We start from the raw sequence: 14,328 nt of genomic DNA, 5'->3' as shown, positions 1-14,328 counted from the left end.
GCTTATCATAATATGAAACCTGTTCTCAGTAAGATTTTCCTTTATTATGTAACTTTTGATAAGTTTTAGAAGTAATCATCCTATTCTAAATCATCACAAAAGCCCTAGGTCCCACCTTAACAACATGCTTTGCTTCAATCGTAAATGTATGGTGCGTAAATGTATATAAAATAATATTTTCCAACACTCATATGGATAGAAACTATGATGTTTTGAAGTCGCAGTTGGGCCTTTTATAGAATTTCTTCTGAGCTATATTTTCCCAATTTTCAAAGCTGTTCCTATGATAAAGTTATAGGGGTTACTTTCCACGAAAGAAATCCCTTAGATTAAAACTTTATGGGTAATACATATTTTTATACTAATTTACTCCTTATCTTTTTTAATTGAACTATACTAACATATAAAATCTACAGATAAGCAGTCAGTTCAATGAGCTTTAAAACTGTACACATCCATATAATCATCACCCCAAACAAGATATAGAACATTTTCATCACCCCAGAAAATTCCTTTGTGCTCCCTTGCAATTAATCCTCTACCCCCCATAAACACTTTCTGAATTTCTATCATTATAGAAATGGTTAGACTTTAAGTTGTCAGACAAAATAAACGAAATCACACAGGATATAGTTAAATGGCTTGTTTCACTTAACATGCTTTTGAGATTCATTCATATTGTGGGTATCAGAGTTCTTTTTTTTTTTTTTTTTTTTTTTTTTTTTTTTTTGGCGGTACGCGGGCCTCTCACTTTTGTGGCCTCTCCCGTTGCGGAGCACAGGCTCCGGACGCGCAGGCTCAGCGGCCATGGCTCACGGGCCCAGCCGCTCCGCGGCATGTGGGATCTTCCCGGACCGGGGCACGAACCCATGTCCCCTGCATGGGCAGGCGGACTCTCAACCACTGCGCCACCAGGGAAGGCCCCCATTCTTTTTTATTGATGGTTAATATTATATTATATGAACATATCAAAATGTGTTTATCCTATCTTCTTCTTAGTAATGCATTTTTTTCTTATAACAAAATCAATACATGCTTATAGAAAATTTTAGAATACAAATGAGGAAAGAAGAAAATAAGTATCCATAGTTCTACTCTCCAGACATAATCACTAATAACTTGTATATCACCTTGAACCTTTGTTTATATAAGTTGTCCACATATATATATAACATATTATAAAAGTTTTCATTTTTTAGGGTTCAAGTTTTACCACTCTGATATAAGTGCCTTAAATTGGCACAATTCTTAGTTTTAACTATAGAATATTTCCTAATTTTAAAACATTTTAAAAATAATATATGAATATACATTCATTGCCCCAAATTCAAATGATACATGGTATATAGAATAAAAGTAAATGTTGCTGTTCAGCTCCCCATTTTCTTGCTTCCCCATAGATAACCAGTGTTGACTAAATACAAAATCTTGACCAAGATGATATTGATAAACCATGAAGTGCTGAATTTATTATCACATAATTTTCCTTGTTTCATTTTTTAATTTTTATTTTCAATTGATCTGTACAAAAGTGATCTTTTAGTTTTATACCAAATGGTCATATTTAGGAGTGGTTCTAGTACTCTAGTTTACTATCTGTTTTGAGATAAGGTCTTTATGTTCTCTGGGAGTGAAGAGTGCTGTCTTCAAATTTCCTTTGATTGTTGAATGATCTATTTCTGTTGGAAGCCTAGATATGTATGTATAGCTCTTTCAGTATGTTGATCTTTACTTACATATTCTTTACAAACGTATTCTTCAATAGTAAGTTGCCTTTTCTCCATTTGTACTGACTTGCTCTTGTATACCAACTACCCATATGTTGCCATTAAAGTTTAGAGACTACAGGTCAGGTGCAAAATCTTATTAAGGAATACAGAATAATACAAAGTATTATTTAGAGTTTGCTCCCCAGGAGCACTTTGTTTCATTAATTACTTTGTTTCATTAGCATTTTCCCCAATAGGAAAACGTGGCTCCCATCCACATTCAAAGATGAGGCCTTGATTAATGTCTTAATTTGCACTTTTTGCACTTTTGAGTCCTTGCTGTTCTTTAGGGTAGTGTCCTGGCAGGCCAGAAACTCCTTGCCTCTCTATAGATCACTATGGATTCCAAAGATTGTTATGATTGTTACTTAATTTCTTCTGACTCTGAAGCTCATATACCTAGAGATAATACCTAGAGATAGGCAAAAATGCACCTGTAGTGAGTTTTTTGGGGTTTTTTTTGCGGTATGAGGGCCTCTCACTGCTGTGGCCTCTCCCCTTGCGGAGCACAGGCTCCGGACGTGCAGGCTCAGCAGCCATGGCTCACGGGCCCAGTCGCTCCGCGAAATGTGGGATCTTCCCGGACCAGGGCATGAACCCGTGTCCCCTGCATTGGCAGGCGGACTCTCAACCACTGCGCCACCAGGGAAGCCCTGTAATGAGTTTTACTTGGAACTCTATTTTACATTCTTGGTTTTGGGACCAGAACATGCCTCTTTAGGTGAAATCACAGATGCAAAGTTCTGTAGCCTACTAAAGCCAAAGCTTGAAGGGCTGTTCTAATCTCTCACGATGGAGCTACTAAGATTTTGTTTTGATGATTAAATAAGAGAGTGATACAATTTTGTGTGTGCAGAGCCCCGTAAAGCTTTAAAATTACTTTAAAATATTGCATTATATTAAAATAATAATATTAGCTATTATTATTGACATGATATGAGCCAAAATCTGTTAAAGCACTTCCCCCAAATCATCTCATTTAATGCTCAATAAGAAGTTGGGGGTTAATTATGGGCTTTCATCGAAGGCATCTGAATGTCTCCAGGTTCAGGAGTATGGGCTGTGCCCTGGAGATGAGGGTCAGAAATACTTTGACTGTTGCTGGCCTTATTATCTCACAAAGTCAAGTTAGTGAAATCTGGCATTATTGTAATTGGGAAACGTCCTGCTCTGGGAAAACTCCAGATGATTGTGTGGGGCTGTTTTTCCTCCCATCTGGAGTTTGCATATCTCTCAAGCCAGGGAGAGAACTGTTTATTATAAACGGACGTTGACACCTCGATTCCACCTAGAGAGAGCTCCAGCTTCCCTCCACTCTTTGTGTGCAATCTAAGTTCTGTACCCAAGGCTGGGTGACTTACTACTAGATGATGCTGAATAAGACAAGATACTCACTGAAGTCAGTGAAATTCCCAGCTCCACTTCTGCAGACAGCAGCACTCTCTGATACTCTGGACTCTTGCTCAGATAAATAAGGCCTTTTGTTCTCGTGTTTGTCTCCCCTCCCCACCCCCAAAATAAGGCCTACAGTCTACCTGAACCTGAAAGAGGATTCGGTGATGGCAATCTACTCTCAGGTGTCTATATTCTTGAAAAAGCTCATTTTCTCTGTTATCATCAAAATCTTGGTTAACCAGCTGCATTCATGTGGCTTTTGTTGGACTCCTTCTCAGGTGACTGCTTTGTGCCCTCTCTCGATTTCTTTTCTAAAAAAGGGCAAATCATCCAGGACTGCTAAACTCAACCGCAACATCACGAGGAGAGAAACACTTGTCCTCTTTTCTAGGTGCTCCCAACAGTCGAGGGGGAGGTTGAACTGAGCCTCCTAAAATCCGCCCTACCTGCCACCTCCGGTTTATCAACCCATTCTCCCCGGCCGCTTGTGAAGACCCGGGGCCTTTTAATCCAGGCACCGGACTGGGTAGGGAGAGGAAGGGGGGTGCTGCAGGAGGGAGGGAGGCGGCGCGCAGCGGTACCTAGTGGCGCTGCCAGGCTGCTCCATCCAGAGTACGTGGCACTACCCGTGGAGAGAGGGGGAGGGGATTCGGCTTTCTCCTCCCCAAGCAGAGCCTTGGGACATCCCGCAAGGGCGGAAGGGAGGATCCGTGAGGGAACTAGTGCGCTTTGGGGGTGAAATTTTAGCAGATAAAAGTGGCCTAGCAGAGGTCGGCATCCGTCCTGCTCTCCACTCCGGTACTCACTGCTAGCCAGGTCTGTGCTCTACCGCGAGCAGCACTAAGTCGTTTGGGGGCGAGGGGACGCGCTCGCCACCCCGCATGCGCAGAACGAGGAGCCGGCCTCCTGGACCTCGGCTCCCAGAGGAGTTTGCCGGAGGCCGCAGGCGCCGAGCCTCTGGCGCCATCTTGAAATCTGATCCTCAATCTCTGAGTTTTTGCGTCAGCCGCGGGCGGCCGCTTGTGGACCGCGAACCCAGCCAGCTGAAAGGGAGGACATTGAGGACACCACGGCTGGTGGGAGAGACAGCTGGAGGAGACATGGCAGGTTCTCAGCGCGGCCTGCGCTGATGTCACTCAGCATCCCGCCCCCGAAGTGTTTCCTCGCCCGCCCCCTCCCCGAGGGGCGGGGCTGACCACTCTGGTACCCAGAGCCCGCGCGCGGGTGGCAGCGAAGCGCCTCTGCAGAGTGGGGACCCCATCGGGCTGTGCCATGCCGATCGGAGGCCACCGGGGCGGGAGACGGAACGCAACCAAGCGCTAGTGAGTGATCAACGAGCAGCAGCCGCATCAGGGAAGCTCGGCAACCGCAGGAGGGAAGATGAAGGAGATTTGCAGGATCTGTGCCCGGGAGCTGTGCGGAAACCAGCGGCGCTGGATCTTCCACACGGCATCCAAGCTCAACCTCCAGGTTCTGCTGTCGCACGTCCTGGGCAAGGATGTCTCCCGGGATGGCAAAGCTGAGTTTGCTTGCAGCAAGTGTGCTTTCATGCTTGATCGGATCTATAGATTCGACACCGTCATTGCCCGGATCGAAGCCCTTTCTATCGAGCGCTTGCAGAAGCTGCTGCTGGAGAAGGACCGCCTCAAGTTCTGCATTGCTAGCATGTATCGGAAGAATAACGATGACACTGGCGCGGAGACCAAGGCAGGGAATGGAACGGTTGACATTTCCGGCTTACCCGATGTAAGATACTCTGCACTGCTCCAAGAGGACTTTGCCTATTCAGGGTTTGAGTGCTGGGTAGAAAATGAGGATCAGACTCAGGAGCTACACAGCTGTCATGCTTCGGAAGGCCCCGGAAACCGACCCAGGAGATGCCGTGGTTGTGCAGCTTTGCGGGTTGCTGATTCAGACTATGAAGCCATTTGTAAGGTGCCTCGAAAAGTGGCAAAAAGTATCTCGTATGGCCCTTCTACCAGGTGGTCCACCAGCATTTGCACTGAAGAACCAGCATTGTCTGAGGTTGGGCCACCGGATTTACCAAGTGTGAAGGTACCCCCAGATGGAGAAAGCATGGAAGAAGGGACACCGGGATCCTCTGTGGAATCTTTGGATGCAAGTGTCCAGGCTAGTCCTCCACAGCAAAAGGAAGAGGAACCTGAGAGAAGTGCAAAGGAACTTGTAAAATGTGACTGTTGTTCAGATGAACAGGCCCCACAGCATATGTGTAACCACAAGCTGGAGCTAGCTCTTAGCATGATTAAAGGTCTTGATTATAAGCCCATCCAGAGCCCCCGAGGGAGCAAGCTTCCTATTCCAGTGAAATCCAGCCCACCTGGAACCAGGCCTGGCCATATCATGACAGATGGAGTTAGTTCTGGTTTCCTTAACAGGTCTTTGAAACCCCTTTACAAGACATCCGTGAGTTATCCCTTGGAGATTTCAGACCTCCAGGAGCTGTGGGATGATCTCTGTGAAGATTATTTGCCACTTCGGGTCCAGGTATACAAAATGGCTGCATAGTGCCTTTCTGATTGAAGTTAGCTGGCCTCAGGCTTCACATGATTTCTGTCTAGGTGAAGGTTAATAATATTCTAGACTTGAGGAAATTAATCATTGAGCCCATTTGTGTCCCCTTTAGTAAATGTGATTCATTCAAATAATTTGTTTTTCACAATCCTCTTTATAAGATTATCTGTTGGCTGTCCCATTAATTATCAAAATTGCACACCTTTTAAGACAAAAAGAGAAAGATTTCTAATTCACCTTTACCCTATAAAAAGCATTTAATCTTATTTCTGGCACTAGAACTCTTTCCTCTTACTTCCTTGTTCTATCCCCTACCCCCTTCTTTTTTTATTTTCATTTTTAGATTTATGAATGTTTTTCCTATTCTGTAAGGGAGTTAGTTCTGCTACTTAGCCCTCCCTAGAGCATTAAGCCTTTCATCGCACGTGTGCCTCAAACTGATTAGAGCTTAGGGTAAAGGTTTGGGGAAAAACCTATTAATCCACCAAAGTATTGTAACATCTGGGCAATATTTAAAATAAATTAAGAGGTCATTTGAGGACTAACGATGACTCGCTCATAAAACAGACTTGGGCAGTCAAGTATCGTCATTTAAAATGTTAAGGCAAAAACTCTTTACAGCCAGTTTGTATACTGAGCTCTGTTTGAAGAAGTTTGATATTAAGTAGGGATTCATCCATTATCGGATGATAGGAGAGTTTTATCCATTGTACTCATGAATTTCTTAATGACTGGAAGATGACAGTTGATCTTAATCTGAGCTGTTCATGTCTGCCCAGTTGATTTCATACCAACCTTTTAAATTCAGCTACTAGTACAGGGACCTGACAGATGCTATTTTGTTTCTACAGCAACAGTAAAGGCTAGGTTCAATTAATTTTGTGAAACATCTGGCATGTTCTACTTGGTACAGATTCTCTAGTGATACCATTACAAAGGTGGACAATCTAGAAGGCATTTTTGGAAAGCTTGCTACCAGTCAGCATCATCCGGGAAACTTAGAGTTTCTAAATGAAATTGTTGATTGTCACTTGAAATTTTTAAAAAATAGTTCTATTATGTATAATAGTTGCATCTCAATTAGAAAGAGGAAATGGGAGAAATATTTTTGAATTTGCACAAAATTGTCAGAAGTAGCATATATTAAAGTGTTACATAAAAATATGACTATCCAAAAGTTTAAAACGTGTTTTCGTTTGTATAAAATGTTTAGTATGCCTAACGCTTGTGTACTTTTCTTTTGCTTCCTTTTCTTTCATTGAGCTTCACAGCTAAATTTGGGCTTTACAATACAGTATTTCTGTGAGCAGACATAGATGTCACAAATTAAACATAGTGTTTTCATATTAGGATCTAAAAATAGTTTGGACAGGCTGGATGGGAAATAACCTTTTTTCCCCCCTTTCAAATATGGCCAATATTGTAGAAAGGTGAAGACTTAGAAAATTGCAGGTAAAACAAGAGGAGTTTTTTCTCCATATTAAATTAAAAATACTCTCTTGGTGCCTGGGCTCAAAAAATTTTGGAGCTGGGAAGGAGCTTAAAGATCATCTCACGCAGTCTCTCAATTTAGAGGTATGGAAAGCTCATGGTTTAAATAACTTAGCCCAGGCAGAGCCAAAGATTGCTAACCATTCTCAGCCAAGACCTTTTTATTCTGTATATTAAACCACATTGTCTTATGTACATTGAATTAAATAAATACTTGTTTTAAGTGCAGGACCTTCTTTCTATACCCTAAGGATTGCAGGAGGATTCTTTAGGAATTCTGTGAAGAAATCTGGCATCCTAATGAGCATATTTAAAATATGGTAACTGTACCTTTAGGTCAAGTCCCTTTTCTTCACTAAATTTAGAATCAGAAAAATACAGACCTTTAACACAGCAGTGTTTGACCTTTCTGCTGTAACCTGGCTTACCGCCTTTACTGTTTGTAGAATAATAAAACATTGAGAGGAGGAAGAAAACATTCAGCTTGAAGAATCATGGCATTTGATTGTTGTGCTGTTTTCTCCAATAATTAAGAATGTGGAAGGAAATAGATTAATTGGGCTCAAAGTGTTTGTAGATAAAATGTATGTTTTGGATTCTGGATCTACTGTTTAAGTCTTGACTTTTAAGCACCTTAAGGCCTGTTGTGCTTTATGGCAAAAGCAGATCTAAGTGGGACAAAGGCAGACTGATTTTTGTCTGTTTCTGAACAAATGTGGATAGAATAGAAATAAGTGTAAATTGTTTTTGATAGTTCTCTTTTTAGTTTGTAGAAAGAAAAAACTTGAAAGAAAAAACAATTTCCTTTAGCTAAATTCTGCTACAAATATGAAGAAAAGCTTTTATCCTAAGAGCGAGATTGTTCTGTAAGGTCATTTTGATTCCTTTGTTTAATCTGGTTACTGTTAAATATCACCATCAGAATGCCTCCTGGTTGCTTTTCTTCTTTTTCTTTCTCTCTTTCCTTCTTTCTTTCTTATATTAAAGAAAAACTGCAACAGTGTAGTTCTCCTGCTTACTAATTTTCTGACATTATGCAAACTGATTTATTTGCCTCCTACAGAATTTATGTCTGAAGACCCAAGGTTGTCAAATATCTAAAGAAAGGTTTGAAGCTTTATTCTAGCTGATAATTTCCTTCTTTATTGTCTGGCCCTGAACTACAATAGAAAAGCTGTCATAGAAGGGGTGTGGTCCCTTGGTAAACATTAATTCAGCTCTGGTTCACGTGCAGTTTTCTTTTCTATCTAAATTCAGAGAGTAAGAGACCTTTGCTTCAAGCCTTGCAATGCCAGAGTCTGCTCTTGTGTGGCTATGATAAATTTATCCCTCTCTATAGCTTAGCTATGTAACCCAGATCACGCCCTTTGGAAGGGGTAAGCATTAGATGCTGGTGAAAGATTAGGCCTTTAATTTTATGCTAGTTGATAGTTCTTGTATATCCCCTATTGCTAACAATAGGATAGAAAATTATAGTAGTTTGAGCCCTGTGACTTTCTATTATGACTATGAAAGTGTCAAGAAAACTGCTGTTAATCCAGAAGATCTAAATAACTGCCTTTTAGCCTAAAGGTCTTATTTTATGCAACCTTAGGCCTGGAAGCAATTCTCTTTTCTGATGCTGAAAAGCATTTGTCCTGAGTCAAAAGTCAAAGTTAAAATTATATTATGATTACAACATGATTTTAGTAACTGATAGCATGGAGATTAACACTGATTCAACCAAATCAAGTATTACTGATTTCAGGCTCTACAAAATCTTCATAGGAGTGGTTGGTTTATGTACTTGATATTTCACAAGATTCATTATGAGCTGTTTACTCAGTGGGACTTTGCTAGGTACTCTTTTGGCAGACTTATCTGAAAGGACATTTTTTTTCCTGAGATTTAAAATAATAAAATATTATGAATAAAGAAGAAACAAACATCTTCTAGCCTTTAGGTCAATACATTACATTTACCAAATTAGGGGTTTCCTGTGATGATTCGTGCCAAGATGGGTTCAGATGAGATCCAGACTCATTATGTACTTTTCTGTGGCATCCTTTGGATTTAAAGTTGATGTTGAAATGTGTAAATTAAACATCTACCTTTTTATCTATTTATCTGGTCTTTTTCTAAGAGAACCACTGAGAGATTAGAGCAATGGTCTGGGAATTAGGCCTATTTTTGTTAATTTGCTTTTGTTTTTATTGTTTATTTTGTTAATTTGCTTTTGTTTTTATTGTTTTTATTGTTTTTATTGTTCTGTTTACTTTATTAAACAAAAACTTTTGGTCTGTACAATATTCCGGGCATTATGGTAGGCAATGGGTTTATAAAGATGAAGAGGAAGTTACCAACTTAACTGCATTTGGTTTAATTGGATCCTTTTCCTGATTTCCAGTGTAACTTTGGACAAATTACTTATCTAAGTCTCCATTTCCTCAAATGTAAGATAGGATTGGACCAGATGGCTAATTTATAAAGTGTCCTTCACATCTCTAAGATTCTTTGGTTTAAAGTGATTAAATATGACCATTTAAAACTTGAAGCTATTTAATTCTGCTTGTTATAGTTTAAATTTGAAAAATATCTTGTAATAGATGTTGTTGGAAATTTGTTTTACACCGAGGAAGTAAGAAGGCAAGTTTGGTAGAGAATGTTTTATCGTTAAATAAATGATAAAATTATTTATCAGTCAGAATTGTTGTAAATATCTATTAAAATAGTTACCTCTCCCATGGTGTGACATAATTCACATCGCTTAGTGCAAGGCTCCCTGTTATACCCACAACAACAAATATCTCAATTTTTTCTAGGAGTCATTATCCTTGCTACTTTTCTCTTTCTCCCTGTCTCACCATCCAGTCCTGTTGACTCTACCTTCAAAACATATCCAAATCTATCCATTTCTCGCTCCCTCCATTACTACCACTATAATCCAAGCCACTATTATCTCTCCCCTGCAGCAGCCTCCTAGCTGGTCTTCCCATTCCTATTGGTGCTCCCAACAATCTATGCATCACAGAGCAGCTATTTAAAATTTAAATATGATTGATTACTTTTCCGTTAAAAACCCTGCAGTCCATTCTCATTTCAATGAGAATGAAATCCAGCTTCATTACCTCCGATGTAGGTTCTGTACACCAGATCTGGCCCCTCCCTGCCTTTCCACCTCATCGTGTATTACCATCCACTTTGCCCAGTATGCTCTAGCCCTGTGCTTTCCAGAAAGGCAGCCACTAGCCCTGTGTGACTACTGAGCACTTGAAATGTGGCTAGTCCGAAATGAGATATGCTGTGAGTGTGAAGTATAACCTTAATTTTAAAGACTTATTATGGAAAGAATGTAAAGTATCTTGATAATTTCTATATTGAATACATGCTTATGATAATATTTTAGGTATAATATATTGGGTCAAAGAAAATGTTTTATTAAAATTAAGCTTACCTATTTATTTTTACTTTAGTCAGTGAAGATACTAGAAAATTTTAAATTACATGTGTGGCTCATATTATATTTCTCTTGGAAAGTGCTCCTCTAACCACGTAGGCTTTTCTCTTTCCCAGGGGCATATCTACCCGAGGTCTTTTCCGTTAGTTGATCCTCTGCCTGGATTATTCTTCTCAATAAGATTATTCTTATTTTGCAGAGCTGGTTCTTTGTCATGTAGATCTTAATTTAAACGCTGCCTGATAGAGACCTTCCACTCATCAACCACTTTAAAGGAACTTAACAACTTTGTCATGCTTTCCTATTTTATAGCATAGGGCTTGTCACTAGCTTATATTTAGTGTATTTCCTTGTTCTTTTATCATTTAGCTCCCCACTCCAAATCCCACAGTGCTTTGCATATTAGGGGGTACTTCATAGATGTTTTAAAAAATGATGAACAGCCCTGGAAGAATAGAAAAGATTTTTCTTCTGAAATCTTTATACTTCCAGTCAGTTGCTGTCAGGAAGGGGTTTAAGGTAAGCTGAAACCCCACTGCCTAGAAGGTGGTAATCAGAGCTTAAACATGTGAGGTAAAGAAAAAATGAATATAGCTGCCTTTTTTCTCTTCCTAATGGATTTGTATTTTCCCTAATGGGAGTGCAGGAGAAAGGGAGGGGGGATAGGCAGGGAGAGAAGAGATGGAATTTAATGCCATAGTGAATTGCTAAAGTTTTATTTTTGTATCTTAGCTCATAATGAATATTAGGTACAGTTCAGTAAGTTTATCTTAGTCTGATCATCCCAAATATAAATAGATTTTTTTTCACCTGAATCTTTTGGGTGAATCGATATTCCTATAAAGCATACCTCCTTCCCAGACCCTATGGATTTTAAAATTTATTTTAATTTTTGTTACTTTTTATTTTGAAATAATTTCAAAGTTAGAGAAGTCATAAGAGAAGCACAAAGAACTCACAGATTCACCAGTTGCTATATGTTGCTACGTTTGCTTTATCACTCTCACTGTTTATAGACACATTTTTTTTTATTCCTGAGTTATTTGAGAATTAGTTGCAGATATTATGCATCTTTACGCTCAATAAGCATGTATTTCCTAAAGACAAGGACATCTCTTACATAACTACAGTACAATTACCAAAGTTAGGAAATTTAGTATTGATTAAATACTATTATCTAATATATGGTCCATATTTGAAATCTACCCATTTTTCAATAATGTGAATAGGCATGTTGTAAGAAAGATAGTTGAACTATAACTTTTTCTCCCTTAGGGATGGTGTGAGTTTGACCTTTTGAATTCCCTGATTGAAAATAGGATAAAGCAAATATTTGGTCATCATAAGCATTTAAAAAAATCCTCTCTTCTTTTTAATCTCTGAATTTACTTGCTTTAACTGAATAGAGAAAGAGAAAGGTGGGGAGGGGAGCTAGAGAGGAAGTGAATCAGTACTCAGAATGTGGAACAGGACTGACTTCAGGAATTACTGATAAGCCATTCAGCAAGGCTGGTTTTCTAAGTCTCTGGCAAAAGATGCCAAAGACATTTGAAGATAAACTTTATTGTTGGCTACGCTTAACTTAATCGTCTCACTGCTTCCTAGCCCACGACCGAAGAGTTACTCAGACAACCAAAGCTGAATTCAGGTGAGACCGGTACAACTCAGCAGGCTGTATCTGATTCCCATTTGACAGAACTCCAGGAAAAAATCCAGCAAACAGAGGCCACCAACAAGGTATTGGAGATCACAGGGTTTTTTGAGAACATGACTGGCTCTAGCTGGGTCTACGTTAACCTCTCCGAGTAGGACCTGGGAGATGGGTACTGTGTATGCCTGGTGCTCTGTGGAATATGTTCTTAAAAGTGTAGTTCTTTCCTGTATCTCTCATCAAGATTTTAGCCTGTTCTGCACAGATCAGAATTTCTGGTGCCTTTTAGGTCTGATAATAAAACATGAGTGCAGTTTTCAACTGTATAAGGCACTGAGACAAGAGGTTCATGCTTTTGATTTTGGTTTAACTTCTTACCCCTGTAGAGCCCATGGGTTTTAACATCTGCTTAGAAGAAAATTCCCACAATTTGGGATGCTGTGCTTCTGGCTTTGTGTACCCTTGTGTCCTGTCCTGTAGTAGATAGCAGAAGCTCCTTGGTCTTCGTGTAAAAGGTCCACAGTGACTCATGTGGACCAGTACCCCCAGTATGGCTGCCGTCATAGAGAAAGCACAGTGCATGAGAATTGAAGCAATTGAGTATTAAAAGAAGTATTTCACATGTCCTGCTACTTTCTCTTGCTGATTGACTTAGGACTTTAATGGTTATGCTATGTGGGGAAAAATTAATAAGGTAATATTCCCTAAGAAATCCTTTAAACCTAGATTTGAGGAAGGACTTCATGGTTGCATTTGAGGTTAAAAGAAATCATTGACCTACCAAACTGTTTTTCTTTGCTGAATTCAGATTCTTCAAGAAAAACTGAATGAAATGAGCTGTGAACTAAAGTCCGCCCAGGAGTCGTCTCAGAAGCAAGATGGTACAATTCAAAACCTCAAGGAAACTCTGAAAAGCAGGGAAAATGAGGTAAAATGTTTGGCAGTCAAAGACCCATGAGGAAACAATTTTTCCCATCAAAGTAGACAAGTATTCTATAATTTGTTGAATTGGATATTGTCAGACTAACAGACCTTAGCCTAGAGAAACTGTAGTGTCATCTAAATTGGAATTTTGGAATAGTCCTGCTTCTAAAATCTGTACAGGCGAGATAACGGAATTTATATTTAGCTTGCTAACATTTTTGGTACTCCCTGTCTTTGTTTTCAGACCGAGGAGTTGTACCAGGTGATCGAAGGTCAAAACGACACAATGGTAAAGCTTCGAGAAATGCTGCACCAAAGTCAGCTTGGACAACTTCATGTATGTGAGGGTCACCTGGGACAGGAGGCATCACTTGAGCATGTGCCACTCGCAGCCACAGTGTTGATCTTGTTGTTCTTGTCGGCTGCTCAGTGCTTGCCCTCCTTGTGATGATGATTCTCACTCTCTTTTCAGAACTCAGAGGGTACTTCCCCAGCTCAGCAACAGGTGGCTCTGCTTGACCTTCAGAGCGCTTTATTCTGCAGCCAGCTTGAAATACAGAAGCTCCAGAGGGTGGTACGACAAAAAGAACGGCAGCTGGCTGATGCCAGACGATGTGTGCAATTTGTAGAGGCTGCAGCACAGGAGAGAGAACAGCAGAAAGAGGCTTCTTGGAAACATAACCAAGTAAATCATTAATCATTTTGTGGCACTGTGTAAATGCAGACTTTGCCCTGATAGTAACTTTTTATAAGGATAGCTTGTGTTGAACCCTTGAGTCACTTACTTAATCTAAGTAATTCAGCTCAACATTTGTTGCCCTTATACCATGTGCCAGGTATTGGGGCTGTGTTCTGGAAATACAAGGGTGAATATCACAGGCTCTATTCCTCTTAAGTTACTTGTAACATCGTATGAAAGACAGTCACGTAAACAGTATTTCAATGTGGTAAATACTGTAGAAGAGGCATATAGGGGTCCTGTAGGAATATATACACGGGACCGGGGAAGGGAATCAGGAAAGCTTCACAAAGGAGGAGATATCTGAGATTATTCTTGAAGGGTGGGTAAGAGTCAGCGAGACAGAAAAGTGGGAAGAACAACCAAGTCAGAGGAATGGCGTGCACAATTA

The 14,328-nt window shown here is 40.0% G+C and overlaps 1 protein-coding gene across 48 annotated transcripts in view; it reads left to right on the top strand.

Annotated features, from left to right (window-relative positions):
• PDE4DIP (phosphodiesterase 4D interacting protein) overlaps positions 1-14,328 on the top strand; it is a 288,606-nt gene that overhangs the window by 129,467 nt on the left and 144,811 nt on the right. For 19 of the 48 annotated variants that reach the window (XM_033436759.2, XM_049702195.1, XM_049702221.1 and 16 more), the window contains 4 exons: positions 12,229-12,360; positions 13,083-13,202; positions 13,443-13,535; positions 13,671-13,883. In XM_033436759.2, coding sequence (XP_033292650.2) covers positions 12,229-12,360; positions 13,083-13,202; positions 13,443-13,535; positions 13,671-13,883 — 558 coding nt within the window. Of the gene's footprint in view, positions 1-3,901; positions 5,670-12,228; positions 12,361-13,082; positions 13,203-13,442; positions 13,536-13,670; positions 13,884-14,328 lie in introns of those variants that run through there. The other 29 variants (XR_007473525.1, XM_049702139.1, XM_033436724.2 and 26 more) reach the window with 4 other exon arrangements.

Source organism: Orcinus orca, chromosome 1 (assembly GCF_937001465.1).
Source record: "Orcinus orca chromosome 1, mOrcOrc1.1, whole genome shotgun sequence".
NCBI lineage: Eukaryota > Metazoa > Chordata > Mammalia > Artiodactyla > Delphinidae > Orcinus > Orcinus orca.
Note: the sequence above shows the minus strand (reverse complement) of the source record. Positions and strands in the feature narration are given on the sequence as shown.